Consider the following 19,626-nt stretch of genomic DNA (forward strand, 5'->3'; position numbering starts at 1 on the left):
ACACACCACAACCTTTAAGTTGAAAGAAGCATCACAAAACGGACCCGTTTTATTTAGAAAAGCACTGAAATATTGTTAAAATATATGTGTAAGCTGTATTTTTCTGTTTTCTTTTAATAACGGCGGTTATTCAAATCAACATTGTTCTAAATAGATGAATAAACCAGATCAAATCTAGAGCCTTATAACGTCGAAATAGCTACAGTGCCTACAGACAGCTGCTAGCGTCAGTTGTACCCATGGCAACGAAGACAATGTAGAAAATTGCCGTTTCTTTTTCTCATGAGATAATATTTAGGACGTCAGCTGTTTCGCCAACATAAAATGTATTGCCTGTAACTCTGGAATATTTTATTTGTATTTAATTTCTTAAAAATAACTGTCTGTTTTTACGGAGGTGGAAAAAGGGTAAGAAACCTAACAATTATTAGCTCATCTGACAACAAGACATTTTCGGTAACCGGTTTTATTTTGACCAAATAGCTAACACTAAAAGTAATTTCATTCGGGGTTTTTACCCGTTGAAGTGATAAGTGTCTGGCTAAACAAGCTAGATTAAAAAAAAATGTTTGGCTAAATTTAGCTCTTGCTTCATAGGAAAACAAAATGTAAAATGTTGAAAATGTCCAACTTGGCAAAGAAAGTGAGACCAGAACAAAAGTTGCCTCTCAAATATACAGCAACCCAAAGCAAGTAAGACTGGTTATCTCCTCCTCTTGCAATTTTTAAATTTATTTGCCTGATCTGATATGAGCAAATCACCTGATAAGCATGTTTCCTAGGGCATCTTATGATCTCAAGAGGCTCCAGTCCCTGCTTGCCAAAAGCAGCTCCAGACAAGAGGTGAAGAGCAGCACATGACGCCACCCTGAAGCAGCATGTCCTGACTTCCTGAAAATATACATAACTCAATATACATAACTCAGCTCATTTTTCTCCTGTCAGACCTGCTCTGTAATGTGATCGTTTCTCTGTTTCAGGTGTCAACACCGAGTCACAGTAAAGCAGCCAACAGCAGGGCCATCAGATCCTCACCTTCTCCAAAACACAACAGCAGGCTCAGGAGTGAAACTTATCCCGACAATGAAGTGGCTCAACTGGAAAAATTCAGGTTTCCTACAGTGTAAAATTAAAATTTACTCTGCAATACTGAATTTAAAAATCAAATGTACTTAAATCATAAACCAGTGACTAAATCCAGAGTGCTGTATTCTATATTGATGGAAGTTTGAGTGGAAAGAAGTGCAGGAGAAAATATAAACATGCAACAAATGCACCTATAAATACACAATACTGCCCCTTTAAATAAAAAGTGAGTTAGAATACGAATGTAGAAAACCCAATTTTAGAAAATAAAATCATTTAGCTTATGCCTGCTGAGAGTTTTATAAAGATACATAAAGAGGTTTTAATCTCTATAAAAAATTTATAAATAAGCCTCTCAGAAGCCCTGATACAAAATAGTTAAGTTTTAGGTGAAAATAATCTTTCCATCTTATTGTAAGTGTCGACTAAAGCCTTTAGAGGTGTTAAAGGTGACCTATTTTGCTTCCTTGAACAGGTTAGGATAGGTCAAAAAAACAAAACATATTTGTTTTTTTGTTTGTTTTTTGCACAAAATTATTGTCAGATAATGAGACTTTAGTCTGACCAGTTCTGCCTATTTTAAGCTCCTTTCAGAATAAGCTGCTGCTGGCCATGCCCCCCAACTCAACGTTTACATTCGCACGTGAAAATGGCTGCAAACAGGTGCTCAGTTATACAACAGTACATCTTTGAAAAGCAAAAGTGGAGCCTCCTGCACAACCAACAAGACAGTTGCAAGTTGTTGTCTTTTCCAGCAGCCATTGAAAATCACATATGGTGTTAAAACAAGCTGACCAAACTTGCTTGAGCTCCTCTTGGGTTGCTAGGTGACGGATTGAGGTTGCTAGGTAACAGCACAGTGCCCGTCAAATGTGACTTAATAATCTGGAAGTTTTTGAAACGGCTCATTTTCCAGGGACCAAAAAACATCAACTTATTGCCAGAAAACTACTGGATGTTTTTTTAAGTGCTTTGGCTGTTTTTAGAAGCAGCAGAGACACAGATGGAAGTATAAATATATAAAAAATGTGAGTTTTGCATAATGGGTAACCTTTAAATGAACTTGTAATTTGTAGTTCTTCCCAGGTTTAAAAGCTAAATTTCTCTCTCTATAAAGAACCAAACTAAATGTGGTTTATTTTCTTGTCGTGTTGATTATAAAACCTTGTTCTGTTTTCCAGCATAATATACAAAGACCAAAGATGTTTCAGCAGTCACCCGTTGAGTAAACTGTTCCTGGACATTCTGACATCCTTGGTCAGGAATCGACTCTGCAGGTAAATCACTGTGGAAATACTTGAGCTTTTCATAGTTTTTCACATGTAAAGTTTTTATTAACTATTATTATTTATTGAAAGTGAATGGATCGACCATGCAACACCCGAAGCCGTCAATAGAGTTCTGATCTGCCTTCGACTGCTGATCAGGGATCCCAATTATCAGGCACAAACCAAAAAAAAAAAAATCAAATTAAATATTCTTTTTCTGTCTTTTGTGTAAAAGAACTATGATATTTTGGTATTTTTACAGAATATTCTTCACCAGCTTGAAGGCATCAGTCTGCTTGCCAAGGTAAATGCTTCAAGGTTTTATTTATAACCTCAAACAACCTCTTCATCCAAATATATCCCATGCAACTCTTATTGGCCTTCTGTTTCTCTGCAGTATATGGAGTCTGTCACTGCCAAGTACATATCCTGCGGTGAGGAGGTGTTTGATACACAGAAGCTCGTTACAATGACCTGTGAGTAGGCAGAACCACAGAAACACTAGCAGATGGAGCTGGGTTTGTCTCAATCAGCAGCAGAATCACAGATTTGATCTCTGTTACAGACATGTTTCAGAAGCTGTCGACCGCTGATAATCAAAGGCTGTGGGTCATTGAGAGTGGCGCGCACAGGGTAATTTTCATTTACATACTCAGGGAATTTGTCCAAAGCATGTAATTTTTATAATTAGGAGTTTGATTATTTGTTGAATTAAAAAAAGAAGAATAGAAAGAGTCTTATGCATTTCCTGTTAATCTCACACCAATTTTCTTGAACTACAAGAAACATCAAGTCACACAGAAATGTACTATGACCTGATATGGAACAGAAATAAAATTTCTACTTTTAAATTGGTCAGACGTTGGTGAAACTCCTCTCCACCACAGACCACGGCGTTTTACAGGGAGCTCTGCTTACACTCAGCACTTTGGCAGAGAGGTAGGAACGCCTCTACAAAGATATATATTTGTTTTTCTTCCTCATTTATTTCAGTCGTTTTTAACATTTCCATAAAAAAAATTATTCAAACTTGTACTGGATATCTGTTTTGCTTAGATAAACAATATTTAAATTCCTGTCAGTGGCAAGAACACAAAGTGTAGACGTAAAACGTTAAGTTATTATAGTTAGGCTTGTCACAATGACAAATTGTCCCAAAAGTTTTTGTGATAAATGATAATATTGTTGTTTTAAGATATATGAGTATTAGAATGATAATGGGATAATAATGCAAGGCCACATTCTCAAAGATCAATAAACTTTAGATTGTAATGAACATTTAATACTGGATCTGAAGACATTTTCCAAAATAAAGAAACATAACAATAAAAACAACAAATAAAATGAATAATGAAGTCTCTGTAAACAAAATTATCCTTCAACAAAGGGAATAGTTGAAACCCAACCAGCAGACTGAAGACTTTTGTCATCCATATTTTGGTAGAAAGAGAAAAATTATAAATCATGGAAATATAAATTATTGAGTTAGTTTTAATGTATCATGTGATTTATTGATTTATTACTTATTGCAACAGACCTAATCATGCCTTCACTTTTTGTACATACAAGACCAGAAGATCAAAATTAAAAGAGCAGAATCAGTTCTGTATATTTTTCTAGAACATCAAAGGAAATCCAGCTGAGTCTCATAAAACAAATCAACAATCATAATCAAACCTTTTTGCATTTGTTTAGCAAGTAAATTTTATAATTTAAAAGTCATAGTTTTAACTTTTCACAACAATTGTTCAAATTGAAACAGATATTTCATACATAAATATTATAATCTCTTGTTTCTCTGCAGCTCTGAATGCAGAACAGAAATCGGAGAACTGCAAATTGTGGACAGCCTTCTTGTAATACTGCAGGAATATGACCTGCTCTCAAAGAGGTTGGAAATTTAAATAATTTCTCAGTTGATTCACTTCTGGTGTTGTAAAACATTTCAAAATAAAAGCTTTAACAGCCTCATGATCCACATGAAGTTAAGCCTTGTGTTTCCTGCAGACTGAGTGCTGAGCTGCTGAGGCTCCTGTCTTCAGTGCAACATGTGAGGGTCCAGCTGAAGGAGCTGGAGGGAGTACCGGTGCTGCTGAGCCTCCTGCACAGCAGGAACCTGAAGCTGCTGTGGAGCGTCACCTGGGTCCTGGTCCAGCTGTGTGAGGATCCAGACTCCAGGGCTGAGATCCGGAGCTGGGGGGGCGCGCAGCAGCTCCTCCGTCTGCTCAACGTGTAAGTCTTACAAGTTTGTAAGATGGATTTTACTGTGATCTTTTGTGCTTAAGTTTGGACAACTACAGCGAAAGGTTATTGTTGGAACAACTGAACGTTTTGTTTACATTTTGGTTTGCAGCAGAAAAACTACTGTAAGGAATATCAACACGTACTACGCTTACTCTATGCTGTTTTCCTTTCATGAAGTACAGTACTATCTGTATTAAATCTAGAAGAATTAAACACAAACACCTTGTGTGGGTCTTACTGTTGACAAGAAAACAATACTTCTTAACTTTGTGTAAATAGTCTGTTTGTTGTTGTTTTTCATGAACATGCACATCTTTTAAACATTTCCTGTCACTTTAAATCCAATTAAGCTGCTGCTGGCCACGCCCCCCAACTCAACGTTTACCCTCACATGTAAAAATGGCTGCCAACAGATGTGCAGTTATACAACCGTACATCTTTGAAAAGCAGGAGTAGAGCCTCCTGCACAACCAACAAGAACACAGCAAGTGGTTTGTAAACGGTAAATCAGCAATAAAGTTATTGTCTTTTCTAGCAGCCATTTTACGGCGCACACAGCGGTAAAACCACCTGACCAAACGTGCTGGAGCTCAGTATGGGTTGCTAGGAAACAGGCTGGGCTTCACTGGGGTTACTTGGGAAGGGCACAATGCCCATGGAAAGTAACTTAACAGGAGATTTTTGAAACAGCTAATTTTCCAGACACCAAAAAGCATTAACTTATTCCCAAAAAATTACTGTGTGTTTTTGTTAAGTGCTTGGGTTGTTTACAGAAGCAGTAGAGACCCAAATGGAAGCACAAAATGTGTAAAATGTGAATTTTGAGCAATAGGTCCTCTTTGATAACTGCACACCATTTTCTCATGTTCTAAATTTATCCTTACTGTTTTGCACCTTATTCTTTTTATATTTTTTACGTTTGAGTGAGTTTTTATGCCCCCTCTTACCTTAACTTGCTGCTGTGACGTCTGAATTTCCCCACTGTGGGTCAATGAAGGACATTTATGATCTATTTTCTATTCTGTTTTATCCTGGAATGTCTGTTGCTTAAAGTGTGGTTTGGTCTAACCAGCCCTCAGTATTCCAATTGAAGTCCCAGAAGTATTTAGCAAACTCCACATGTTTATGGCTGTGGTAGAACAATGTAAAAAGCATTTTCCTGCCGTCACGGCCATGACCAGATAGCGTGTACATGCCACGGATAGCATGAAATGGCTTCTATGGAGATTCAGTGATCTCACTCTTTGCTGCTGTTGATGGCAGTGAGCTCCTGAGTTTGTCAATACTTTAATTTTACCATCCTTCTCACTGTGTGAGGACAGATAATCGCGGGTCCTTGTCTAGCCTCGTTTTTCACAGTATCTTAAATTTAATTATTACCCTGACTGTAGATATGGTCAAGTTTAAAAGGAAAATATTAGACAAAATTCACATTTTGCATGTTTTTGTACTTCCATTTGGGTTTATACAGCCTCCTAAAACAGCTCAAGTGCAAAAAAAACAAAAAAACAACACCCAGCCATTTTTTGGCTCTAAATTAAAGTTTTTTTGTCTGTGGAGAAAAAGCCATTTCAAAAACCTCTGGGATGTAATGTCACAAATCAGTAGGCGCTGCGCTGTTACCTAACAACCCAAGAAAATTTCCAGCACATTTGGTCAGCTGGTTTTACCTCTTCATGTGTTGTACAATGGCTTCTGGAAAAGACAAGAGTTTTGTTAACTTTCCATCCAGGAACCACTTGCTGCATTCTTGTTGGTTGTTCAGGAGGCTTCACTTCTATTTTTCAAAGATCTACGGTTGTACAGTTGCACATCTGACTGCAGCCATTTTTACGTGTGAGTGTAAATGTTGAGTTGGGAGACATGCCAGCACAGGAGGCCCTAAAACGGCTTATGAAAGGATCTCAAAATAGGCAGAACTGAGCAGAACTGAAATCTTATCTAAAAATGAATTTGTGCAAAACAAAGTTTGTAAAAATTGTACACCAATCCTAACCTGTTCAAGGAACAATAGGTGCTATGTATTGAGTTGTTTTGAATGTTTGGTTATTCTGTGTTCCTTTGTCTCTTTGTTTGATTTAATCAGTCTTAGTGATTCACATGTAGTATATTTATTTCTTGTGTCTAGTTATTCCTTGTTGCTCTAGTTTAATTATGTTATTCTTTAGTTTTAGATTAATTTCCTAGTCCTTATGTCCTCTCCCTCGCCCCCTTGTCATTTTCTCTCTCTCCCCTCACACCTGCAACCTGTTAGCTCATCATCTCAGGTTTTTTGTTCCAGCATTCATCCTCACAGTATTTAACCCCTTCTCTTCCTCACACTCATCACTAGCCCCTCTGGTTATTTCCCCCCCAATTCTTCCCTGTGGCATTTTTCTTGACTTCATGGTTTTTGTTCTGCTCTGGCTCCCTGTGCTCCTATGTAAGTTTTTTTGTCATTTACCTGCTCCTGTCTGCATTTTATTCCTTCCTCAAACTCACACATCATGATACCAGGTCACCTTTAAGTAAGCAGGTATTTAGAGCCCTTTCCCAACCTGTAAAGATAAACAAATATCTGTTACTAAAGACATGTTCAAACTGTTTTAGCTTTTTTATTCTGTTTAATGAAATTAGAGGTTATATTTTCTAGAATATTCAGTCCAAGATTATGCTACTGCAATAAAAGATGATTTTCTTCAAAAACTTTTTAAATAATTGATAAAGTGATACATAAAAACTAGAAATATTACCAATAATACCAAACGTAAAACACTGGAAAATATTGGACTACAACTTAAAATGGCTGCTAGAATTGGAAAACCTGTTACTGATTGTCTATTTGTTAAAGCTGAAGCCTTAAATAGTGTAATTAAGTTTGTTTGTTTGTTTTTATCTTGGTGGTAAAATAACTCTCTTAATGACAGGCAGCACTCCTCTGACCGCTCCAGCACGGAGATGCTTCCCGCTCCCAGCAGCGCCGCCGAGGAGTTTGGACCATATGAGGAGCTGCAGAACGCTGTGGCTCTTCAGTCCGGTTAGCATTCACTCTGTGCAGAAAATACACTATACCATCATGTTAAAATTCACCAAGGACAGCAGTGGGCAGAAAATAATGTGAAAATCATGTAAAATGTTTGCTCTTGCTCACTACGGTACTGTAAGGATAATCAGGAGAGAGAAATCTTATCAGGAGCTGAGAATGTAAACAGATATTTCCTGAGACGTTTAGACTGGATCAACAGTTTTACAGAACGGTTCTACATTTTAAATAATGTTTAAAAACATTATTTGTGTTCAAAGATGCTCACATCTGCACATGTCTGCACATGTCCTGTGATTGTAATGAAGAGTTGTAAGTGTAGCTGTCGGAGTTTTATTAAGCAATCTGGGTTTGTTTTTGGTTCTTGTTTCAGCGTGCTGTACAGCTCTGACTGAGCTGAGTCTGGACGACACGTCTGCTCACCACATCGTACAAGTAAACAGCTCTTAGTTATAAAGCACAACATTAATTTAAGCTTTGCCTCGATAAACTGTACTTTTCTTTTATTAGGAAAATGGTATCTACATAATTGCAAACCTAATTTTGCTAAAAAGCTCTGGACCGAAGGTCACGTCTTTACAGGTATCAGCTTCATATCAAAGTAAGGAGTACTGCAGCTGCAGGTTTGTTGTTGTTCAGTAAATTAAATGTTGATATTTTGTTTTGGCAGTGCTACGCTTTCCGAGCGCTGCGATTTCTCTTCAGCGCTGAAAGAAACAGGTTTATTTTTAAAAGGTAATGCCTCTGTGACCTTCATAGTCAAGTTTTGTTTTCAGGCTTTCATTTTGCATTTTGGTTTCTTTGTTTCAAATGTTATTTTCTGTTTCTGGTGAACTTTACTTAAACATAAAACTTTAATTCCTGATGATTTTTTTTCTTTTTCTTGTTTCTTATGCAGACATCTGCTCTGTTTGAAGCATGTTTTATTAGTATGTTAGTATGTTACTGATTATCTATCAGTAAAATTTGTAATTTTTCATTACTAATCCAGTTTTATTTTTCTACAATGCAAGTTTGAATTTATTTTTTTGTATATTTTGCTGCACTGTTTGTGTTATCAGCCTTTTAAGCCTCTACATGGGAAAAACCTTATTAAAATCTTCAAACCTCTTCTTTAAATTTGATATTTACCAGAGATGGATGACCCCAGCTGTTCTGTAACCTTTCATTCCTCTCAGGCTCTTTCCCACAGACCTCTTTGAGTCGTTTATTGACGTTGGACATTATGTCAGAGACCTCACAGCTTACGAGGAGCTACAAACCAAAGTGTCGCTCTACACTGTAAGACAAATAAATATTAGTTTGTTGTACTGGAATTGGATTTTGTTACCTTTTAATACATAAAATATAACTTTTCTCATTCATTTTTCAAACCTGGTAAAATAATAAATGTATTTTTATTTTTATTTTAATGGAGGAAGAGGAACTGAGTTGTCTGAGAGAGAATATTGAGTCCCTGAACCAGAACCGACCGTCGCTCAGAGTAATCGGTGGCTACTCCATATTGGATCACCTGGGCTCTGGAGCTTTTGGAAGTGTCTTTAAAGTAAAACAAACATGCAGAAAACTAACATAATGTTCTGTTTTTGTTAAATTTCAGCTCATACACTCTTATTGACAGGTCCAAAAGCAGACCGGTCAGAACTTCCTGGCTCTGAAGGAGGTGAACCTGCACAACCCGGTGTTTGGCAAAGACAAGAAGTCCAGAGACAGCAACGTGGAAAAGATTATCTTTGAGCTTACAGTCATCAGAGAACAGGCACAGCTCCCATCCTGCTCAACATTTCTGCATATATTTATTTAATATGTGGCGATAATTTATTTCTTCCCTTTTTCTAGATGACACACCCGAACATAGTTAAATATTACAAGACATTTTTGGAAGGTGATCACAGTACCTCCCATTTTCACACATTGGGGATTGTTTTAATACAAACCGTTGAAAAAAGCCAAACATGCTCTCTGCTTGTAGACGACAAGCTTTACATCGTAATGGAGCTGATCGAAGGCGTGCCACTGGCTGAACATTTCAACTCTCTGAGGGACAAGCAACAAAAATTCACTGAAGACAGAATCTGGAACATTTTCATCCAGGTAAAACTTTTCAATTTAGCGTTTTAGTTACATACTGAGAAACGCATCCATGAAGATCTGAAAGGCTTGACTGGTTAGGTAGAAGAAAACTCAGTTCAAGGAGACCAGGAGGGAAGAAACGATATTAATTGGAAAAAGCAAAATTTGGGAATGAGAGGATAAGTTACAGATGGTCTAAAGAGTATTAGGAAGAAAATTAAAATAATAAAATTACAGAATTATCCTAATCTCAGATTAAATTTTTGAATCTGTTCGGTTTTCTCTCAGATGTGCCTGGCGTTGAGGTACCTGCACAAGGAGAAGAGGATAGTTCACCGTGACCTTTCACCCAGTAACATCATGCTGGGAGAGAACAATAAAGTCACCATCAGTGAGTCTGACCAGGCGCCACTTCCTCCTTCCTGTCCTCTCTTGTTCAGAGGGTTAAACCTTCATATTTCCCTCTGCTTGAAGCTGACTTTGGGCTCGCCAAGCAGAAACAGGAGAACAGTGAGCTGACATCAGTGGTCGGCACCATCCTTTACTCATGGTGAGAAACTTTAACCAAAAGATTCAGCAAAATTTCAGTCAAAATGGAGCTGCTGCTGCTGCTGCTGATGGCAGATTATGGAGGATAAATATAGTCATTTTACTGTCTCAATGTGTTCAATATTAGCAGTTTAATCTGGAATATCGCCCCTCCTTCTACCAACGTTTGGCACCAATTAAACAAAATTGGTGCCAAACGTTTGTGTTTGTACTGCCATCATTTTGAAGATATTTATAAATGTTTCCAAAAATCATCAAAGGTCAACCAGCCAGTCCACATTTACAAAATGTTGTCAATCAACCATCCATCCATCCATCCATCCACCCATCCATCCATCCATCCATCCATCCATCCATCCATCCATCCATCCATCCATCCATCCATCCACCCACCCACCCATCCATCCATCCATCCATCCATCCATCCACCCATCCATCCATCCATCCATCCATCCATCCATCCATCCATCCATCCATCCATCCATCCATCCATCCATCCATCCATCTTCTTCCGCTTATCTGGGGTCGGGTCGCGGGGGTAGCAGCTTCAGAAACTATGGGTGGTGAAAATTTAAATTTGTGTCGTTATAATTTTTGAAATGTAAAAGGAAGTTTCTAAAGGACACCAGAGAATAGAATTGATATGAATTAATTGCGTTATGTTGGTGCTGGTTTGTCCAGCAGTTTATTGACATTTGCATTTAATTCATGTTTACAAAGTCAAATTTGTTTGACTTGTAAACGTGAGGTAGCTGGTTGACCTTCAATGACCTCTGGAAACATTTATTAAGTGAAGATGTTAAAAGGAACCCATTATGAAATTTCACATTTTTGTATTTGGATCTCAACTGCTTTTAGAAACAGCCCAAACACTTTAAATAAAACACACAGCTGTGTTTTTTAAAAATATTAAGTTGATACTTTTTGGTGTCTGGAAAATGAGCCGTTACCTAGCAACCCTTTCTAAGTCCAGGCTGTTACCTAGCAACCCCAGTGGAGCTCTGCCCATTACTTAAGAACACAGGCGTAGCTCCAGCATATTTGGTCAGCTGGTTTTACTGCTATATACGCTGTACAATGGCTACTGGAAAAGATAAGTGATTTGTTGTTAACTTACCATCCAGACACCACTTGCTACATTCTTGTTGGTTGTGCAGGAGGCTCTACTTTTGTTTTTCAAAAATGTACAGTTGTATAATTGTGCATCTGCTTGCAGCCATTTTCGTGAGTGTTAAAGTAGAGTTTGGGGGCGTGGTCAGCAGCAGCTTATTTGGATTTAAAATGATAAGACATCTTAAAACAGCTCATTCTGAAAGGAGATCATAACGGCAAGAACTAACCAAATTAAAATCTCGTTATCTGAAAATGATTTTGTGCATAAAAATGTAAAGAACATGTTTTGTACAGACCTAAAGTCACCTGTTAGACCAGTGGTTCCCAAAGGTTTTCTTCTGGGCCCCCCCAGTGGTACCAAAAGATTTTCTGTGCCCCCTATGGATTACAATAAAATCCCCCCCAAAAAGAAAAAAAAAATCAACTGGGCGCACACATCGTTCAGCCAGACATAAACCTAAACACATATTTTGTTTTCAAACTCCACTGAAGTTTATTTCACACTTCAGGTTGCAACAAAACTACAAACCATCTTTACAGTGAAACACTTTTGTGTAACTGCTTTTTGTTTTTTTCATTCATCCATACCGCTTCCCGCGGCCCCCCTGCAATGGCACTGCGGCCCCCCTGAGTGGGCGCCCCACACTTTGGGAACCACTGTGTTAGAGGAAGTACAACAGGTTAATAGTGAGAATAATACACTATCTTTTAGTAAACTCTGTCTGGAAACCTGAAGAGCCTCTAGTGATTTAAAATGAGATTTTTAGCGAGGAAGTATCTTTTCTGAGTTTGTGCTCATGTGTTGTTGACAGTCCAGAGGTGGTGCAGAACAAGCCGTATGGGGATAAAGCCGACATCTGGGCTTTGGGCTGCATCTTGTACCAGATGGCAACTTTACAACCACCGTTCTACAGCAGCAACATGCTTTCACTGGCCAGCATGGTAGCACAAACAGACCAAATGGATTTACCTCATATTTATTCCCTCAGACTTATGTTTTGCTCTTGTTCTGAACTGACAGATCGTTGAAGGAGTCTATGAGCCGGTTGAAGAGGGAGCGTTTTCAGACAGACTCACAGATATGATCCGATGGTGAGACTTCAGCGCAGACCTTGACATGTTGCTGCTAATTTGGATTAGCATTTCAGTATTTTATCTGCTAATCCGTCAGGTGTTTGAGTTCGGACCCAGAGCAGCGGCCGGACGTCGTAGCCGTCAGCTCCAGGATCTCTGACCTCATGATGAGGCTGATGGACGGACTCTACATCTCCCAGAATGCACTGCAGCGCAGGGCTGATAAAGACAGGAGACGAACACAGAAGTATTTTTTGGAAAAGCAACAGAGCAGGAATAACTTCTGCCACTCAGACATGGTAAACCTGGACTTCTAGGGTTTTTGAACACTTTGCTTTGTGTAGCGCTCCAGTGTTTATATCATTTTTTAATGCAGGAAAGGCGGCTGACAGAGACTGAATGTGTGGCTTCGAGCTCCTCTGCAGTCTGCAGTTCTGGTGACGCCATGCGGGCAAACTGTCAAGGTGAAGCACGAACACAGATCAGATGTAACTGGGAAATCTGGGAGTAGTGATGAACTCTGACCTGAACCTTCAGAGCGAGCCACATAGAGACGGTTACAAAGTCGGCCTTCTATCACCTGAAGAACATTTCCAGGATTAGACGACTAATGTCTATCTGGAGCACATTCATCAAACTCAAGGGCCGAGGGCCAAATGTGGCCTCCGCAGCTTTTTATGTGGCCCTCTAGACTTCAAATTACATCAATAAGTCCCTCCAGTTTTTTACAAAATTCACAAAAAATCACTTTTTTTCAGATTTTTACTGCAAATTTTTCTCAAAATTGGCCATAAAAAGTGACTGCTGCCTCAGTCTTACTTCATGTCAAGTTATAGCCATTGATCAATACGGCAGATAATAAAAAGTCACATTTAACATCATACATTAGAACAAATATCACAAAAATTCCTTACACATATTTCTAAATTAGCACAACAAAATCTGTGATTTTGATTGCAAAAAAACACAAAAACAATCACAAAACCCTGCACAGACTGATCAGTGTGAAAAGAAGTGCTACTTAATTTTAAGAATCTCTTACTGAATGCTGAAACAAACAGTTATTTATTGATATTTTAACTGTTTAATGGGTTAACTGTTTCTAAAAATATTCTACAAAAATCAGACTATTTTGTTTATCTCAATGAAATATTCTTTATTTTATTATTGAACAGATCAAATGGAAAAAGGCACAAAAACTTATTTTTTTAAAAATATAAAAATGTTGTGACCCATGTTCTTTCAACTTAACGATTTAAGTTTGGGCACCACTGATGTGGGGTGAAGGAGAGATTTATCGTCTTTATTTTTGAGTTAACATTTGGCTCTTTGGTTGAGTTCATGTGGATTTTATTTAACAACCTTTGTTTTATGTTCAGCTCCAGACTTAGCTCCCGTGGCTTGTGCCACACCGGATCAGATTGTGGCCTGGTAGGTGAAAACAGACACATATTTTTTTAACATTAATTTACATTTCCACCCCGGCCTCCTCTGGTCAGAGAGGAACTGGTGTCGATATCAATCTGCTGAACTGCTTCTCTCACTTCCTCTTTTTCTCAGTGGGGATTTTACTGCTTCCAAGATAAAATCAACACCAGGTACCATTTCAACATCTGCTTTTAAATAACGTTATGACACAAAATAGAGGAGCCGTCTTCAATGCACACATTTTACACGTTGTGTGACCCCCTCAGCCAGGATTAATTGTTTTCTTCTCGCCTCAGGGTCTGTAGGAATCTGTGTCTCTCAGAGGAAACTGCGGCAGATCGACGATCCCATCCAACGGCTGCTGGTTCAGCTGCACAAAATCATCTTCATCACTCAAGTACTGTCATTTTTTAAGTTTATTTTAAAAAATAAAATGTTTATTTATTTTAAATAAATTTGTATTTAAAAAATTAGTTCTTATTTAAATTTTTATTTATTTATTTATTAAAATAAATATAATTTATTCTAAAAGTAATTTTTGTTTTACAATAAATTTTTATTCATTTTTTAAATTTTTAGTTCCTTTTATTTAAATTTTTTGTAATTATTTTTTATTTATTTTTTAAAAATGAATAGAATTAATTTTTAAAAATATATATTTTTTATTTTTTAAATAAAAATTTAAAAAACTTTTTTTTAAATCTTATTTTTAAATTGAAACACTTTTACATTTATTTTTACATATGCATTTTTTTTAAGTTTTTTTCTTTTTTTACATTTAAAAAATTTAATAAAATTTTTTAAATATATATATATTTTTAATTTTAAAATAAAAAAAAAATTAACTTGAAAATCAAGAGCTTGAGTCAAATAAATTATACATATGCTTTCTTTAAATCCATGTTTGTCCTGACATTATTTTCCGGCAGCAGTTTCAACATTTTTCCGGATGTGATTAATTTCCAGCTTCCTCCAGCTCCGAACTACAACATCAAACGGCGACTTGTTGAACGATTCAAAAAGTCTCTCTTCCACCTCGGCAGCGATCCGTACAACCTAAAAGTGGAGCTCAGAAAGGTCAGAAAGCTGTACGGATGCTTGAAATCCTTGAGAATGCTTGAAATCCTTGAGGATGCTTCAAGTAGGTGTTTAAGAGTTTTTGGAAAGTCCTTGAAAGTGCTTGATATTCAAACTGCACAGTTTTGTAATAAAGTGCAATCGAACGTTTGGTTATAAAAAACGTTATTTTACAGTTGAAACCAGATATTTTCAGGCACCTAATAAAAGACATGCAAACATTTTACTCACTGCAGCTTAAAGTTAAATCAAACTAAACTTTTATTGTTTTAGGTTAGTTAAAATTACCAAAATTATTTAGATTTGCTAAATACCAGAAAACGTAGCGGGAACATTCTTTTGAGAATTTTTGGTAACTTTTTTTGTATATTGTGTCTAAACTTAAATTTGAGCAGGAAGGATTTCTACCTTAACACAATTTGTTTGGATTGTTTCAATATAATCAATATTTACCATTCCTAATATCTTAGATTGATCTGTGTAATTGAAATAAAAGTTTTTATATTTTATACGGTGACGTTATTTAAATTGAGGGAAATGATAATTTAGTTTTGTTGTCAGAGCAGTCAGATGTTTGGGAGGTATTTCAAAACATAAAATAATATATTTTAGTTTACATCTACAATAGAACGTAGAATAACATTACAAGATATTATTAATAACAGTAATGACTTATATTATCTAATAGTGAATTGAAACTGCAGTGCTGGGAAAGTTTGAAAACTTACCTTGACAATGCTTGAGTTTTACTGGATGTGTATTGTTCTTTTTGGGCCTCAGCTGGTCCAGGCTTCATCAGAACTAGTGGAGATGAACTCAACCAGTTTGGACTGGCAGCATGTGGTGCAGCTCCTCCGAGGGGAACGCCTCACTGCAGACACTTCAGGTAGATTTATCCCCCTGCAATAAAACAGAGTCACTCCTGCAGGAATCCAAAACAAACAGATCCGTTTCTGTCTCAGCCAGATTTTATCTGTTTATGTTTTCAAAACAGATTTTTTTCAATTGTTCTGAAGTTTATTAAAAAGTTAATTGCCTTGTTTATTGTGGCAGGTGATGAGAATCTCAGAGATGGAGTTACATATCAGCAGATGCAGGTCAGTTTCTCCAGAGTAATGGTGAGGTTTGTTTATTTTTTAGACTTAATTTAACTTTTTGTTCTTTTATCAAAACCTTGACGGTTCTGCTGACTGGTTACTGAATGGCTTAGCACCACAAGACATTAAAGAACAAAAACCAAACATGGAGAAGCAGCATTCAGCTTCTATACTCCACAGATCTGGAACAAACTTCCAGAAAACTGCAAAACAGCTGAAACACTGAGTGCCTTTAAATCTAGACTGAAAATGTACAAACAAAATGTAATGTTTGCTACTGGTTTTCTCAGGTTGGTGCCTGTGTGTTGTTTTTATAACTGTTTATTTTCGTGTTTTCATGATGTAGAGCTCTTTGAACTGCCTTGTTGCTGAAATGTGCTACACAAACAAACTTGATTGATTGATACAACTATGTCAGGTAAAAGTCTACATAGTCTCTTGTCCTAAACTTAAAAACTAAGTTGTAAGTTGACTCTAACTTTCCTTTACTCCAAGCAGTTATAATAGTTAGACTGAAGTTCCCAAAATGGCCCAAAAAAGCAAATAAATCAGAAACACACTGACTGAGTGCTCTAATTTTTCAGTTGTAAACTGGTATTATTGTTTTATTATGTGTAACAACTCTATTTACACCTAGCAAATCAAGTATTATAAAGTTTATTTTAGCTGTAGTTGTGCTGGCTGTGCAGTCGCCTGCAGTGAAAGGATCTTCTGCTCTTCCTCTTCAGGAAATCATCGAGGAGCTTTTAGAGGAGAACAGCTACTACCAAGCAACAAGCAACAGGTGAAAATGTTAAAATTCTTACAAATACAAGACAAAACAAATATGAAAAATCAATTATTGTCCAACCAAAATCCTGATGCGTTTCATTTAAATCATATCTAGCTAATTTTTTTTATTTTGCCAATCTTGAATTAGTACATGTTGTGTGTTTCTTCTGTGTTTTTGGACTAAAGGTGAGATTACTTAGAATCAGTTAAACTAAATTTAAAGGGGATCTATTGTGCAAAATTTTCTTTTTTTTGTTTTTGTTCGTCTATTTGGGTTTTTAGTGCTTCTAAAAACAACCTTAAAAGAATCCACTTAACCTAAGTTAATGCTCTTTGGAGTCGATTTTAGAAACCTCCCAGTTAAGTCACTTTCCACAGGGACTGAGCCGTTACCTAGCAACCCCTTCAAAGTCCAGGCCGTGACCTAGCAACCCAAGCTGAACTCCAGCACGTCTGATTTAACCGTTTCACGCTGCTGGAAAGGACAAGTGTTTTGTTTGACTTTCTATTCAGAAACCACTTGCTGCATTCTTGTTGGTTGTGCAGGAGGCTCCACTTCTGCTTTTCACAGATGCACAATGGTATAATTGCACATCAGTTTGCAGCCATTTTTACATGCAAGTGGAAAAAAAAAAATCAATGTTTCACTTTTAACGAGACATTTTCCCCTCATTATAGTAAGGAATCTACCAGTGGAACTAGAACTTTTTAATATTGAGGAATTACTACAACTTAGATCAAAATTACTTGGTAAAATTTGGTGTTTTTGAAGTGTATCAACTTACTAGACCTCTCAGGTTCTGGGGATGCAGAGCAGAACCAGAACCAGAACCAAACAGGAAGAAGCAGCATTCAGCTTCTATGCACCACAAATCTGGAACAAACTTCCAGAAAACTGAAAATCAGCCGAAACACTGACTTCCTTTAAATCCAGACTAAAATCTGACTTGTTCATATGGTTCCTTTCAATTAGTAGTAACTTGAACATAATTAATCCTGGTCTTAATTCTAATATTTGATAACAATGATTTGTGATAATTTAGAGAAAATGTTTTCTGTTCTCAACAGAATAATTTACTGTGTTGTTTCTAATCATGTGAAGCACTTTGAACTACCTTGTTGCTGAAAACTGCCGTTTGAATCTTAGGGCCAAAGAAGGGAACTGACAGCCGCCTGCTTCCACCTGGCCAGACGTCTGATCATGGTGCTGCGACGACATCATCATCATCATCAGCAGGACGTGTAAACACACACATGAGCACATGCAAAGACGAAAACAACATCCTGACATTCAGAAGAAGAAGAATGGTGTGCATTAATGACAGGAGGGGTTTTTAACTACGTTCAGCTTTGAGTCTCTGAGGATTTATAAGGATTTATTTATCTGCGGTTTTATAAATTTGGATGGAAACTCAAATGTGACAAAAATGTAACGTGCAAAGAAAAATTACTGGGGCATTTCTAAAAGATATATATCTTTAAAATTATTTGCACTTTCATCACATCTACAGAGTAAAGAAGCTAAAGTTAAATTAAATTAACTTATTTTAATATGCAGTGCTCTGAAACAGTTTTCCACCCTTGGACTTTTCCACATTTTGTCACCCTTCTACCGTAAATGTAAAAATATTTAACTTGAATTTTATGTGATTGACCAAAAAGTATCAAAAGGTTTTATTTCAGGATTTCCATCCATTTTGTCATTAACTCTGACTCCTGCTATGGAAAAGCAACACCACAGCATGATGCTGCCACCACCTCTCTGCTGTGATCAGGGTTAGTGTTTTTGCCGTTTGTGATTTTACTTCCACTTTCCAATAATGATCTACTTTGTGTTAATCTGTCACATGAAATAGCACTAAAATAGCGTTTTGGTTTGTAATGTAGGAAAATGTGAAAAACATGGAGCAGTGAGAAGATAAAACTTTAACTACTTATATTTAAACTCTGTAGTAGTGCAGCATTTATAATCACCGCAGCGGAAACATTCATTTCACCCCCACATGTTGTTTGTCTGTATAAAAGTGAATGTAAAAATAATTTAACCTTTGCTGAAACGTCTTTCTGTATAAATGTTAAACTTCTGCGTTTTGTTTCAGTTTAAACTCTGAGCTGCAGATTTAACCGTTTTAGCTCATGTGACAGCAAACGCTTTTTACCTTCAACCCACAATTTCCTCCTCGTATGTCTGTCAAAGGGCTGATAAGAGCTTTCACTTTGACTGAGCACATCTCACTATCTGACTGCAGGTGAATGTAAAAACCAGATCACATGGGGCTTTTTTGTACATTATAAATGCCTTGTAAGTAAATTATCTGTGCAGAATGAAAAAATTTAATGTATAGAGCATTTAAATATAACATTTCTTGTGCACTTTGATTTAAAAAACTATTCTGTATTCATCTGCTTTCGGGTTATAAAAGCTGATCAACATAAACGACTTCTTTCATGTCATTTTGTTCACCTATATAATTCTGATTTACGGCATTTAGTAGTTTTAAGGTCAGATTTATTAAATAATGTCTGTTCTTTGTGTTTCCACAGCAGTTATGGCTTAATATAAAAAAACTAAACTTGAAAAGAAATCACTTTAAAATAAAACAAGAAAACATATTTACAATGTTTGTTTTTAACCTGGAGGCTGCATAAAGTTAACTGTATATTTTTAAGAAAAGAAAGAAAGAAACTGGCTTGTTAATATTGTGAAATGCGGAGCAGCAACTCTACTTTAGGACTTAATTTAATGTTAACAGATCAGTGGGCGCAAAGTGAGCAGTCTCCTACTAAACCAACAGGGGGCGCTGCAGTCCACCTTAATAAAGGA

The 19,626-nt window shown here is 36.8% G+C and overlaps 1 protein-coding gene across 1 annotated transcript; it reads left to right on the forward strand.

The window, feature by feature from the left end:
* Positions 1-214: 214 nt before the first annotated feature.
* nek10 (NIMA-related kinase 10) lies at positions 215-18,001 on the forward strand. Its single transcript, XM_032557141.1, is given in 34 exon segments — positions 215-693; positions 783-843; positions 981-1,111; positions 2,268-2,363; positions 2,445-2,529; positions 2,617-2,658; positions 2,752-2,830; positions 2,920-2,987; positions 3,214-3,293; positions 4,159-4,245; positions 4,362-4,586; positions 7,505-7,614; positions 7,994-8,055; positions 8,131-8,202; positions 8,291-8,355; positions 8,799-8,901; positions 9,038-9,166; positions 9,242-9,379; positions 9,460-9,505; positions 9,593-9,714; positions 9,982-10,084; positions 10,168-10,243; positions 12,168-12,297; positions 12,377-12,447; positions 12,527-12,728; positions 12,806-12,893; positions 13,809-13,860; positions 13,990-14,027; positions 14,154-14,254; positions 14,824-14,934; positions 15,715-15,820; positions 15,988-16,031; positions 16,760-16,815; positions 17,950-18,001. Coding segments are annotated over 34 exon segments (3,111 nt in total). The 5' UTR covers positions 215-613.
* The last annotated feature ends 1,625 nt before the right edge of the window (positions 18,002-19,626 follow it).

This window comes from Xiphophorus hellerii, chromosome 3, assembly GCF_003331165.1.
Source record: "Xiphophorus hellerii strain 12219 chromosome 3, Xiphophorus_hellerii-4.1, whole genome shotgun sequence".
Taxonomy (NCBI): Eukaryota; Metazoa; Chordata; class Actinopteri; order Cyprinodontiformes; family Poeciliidae; genus Xiphophorus; species Xiphophorus hellerii.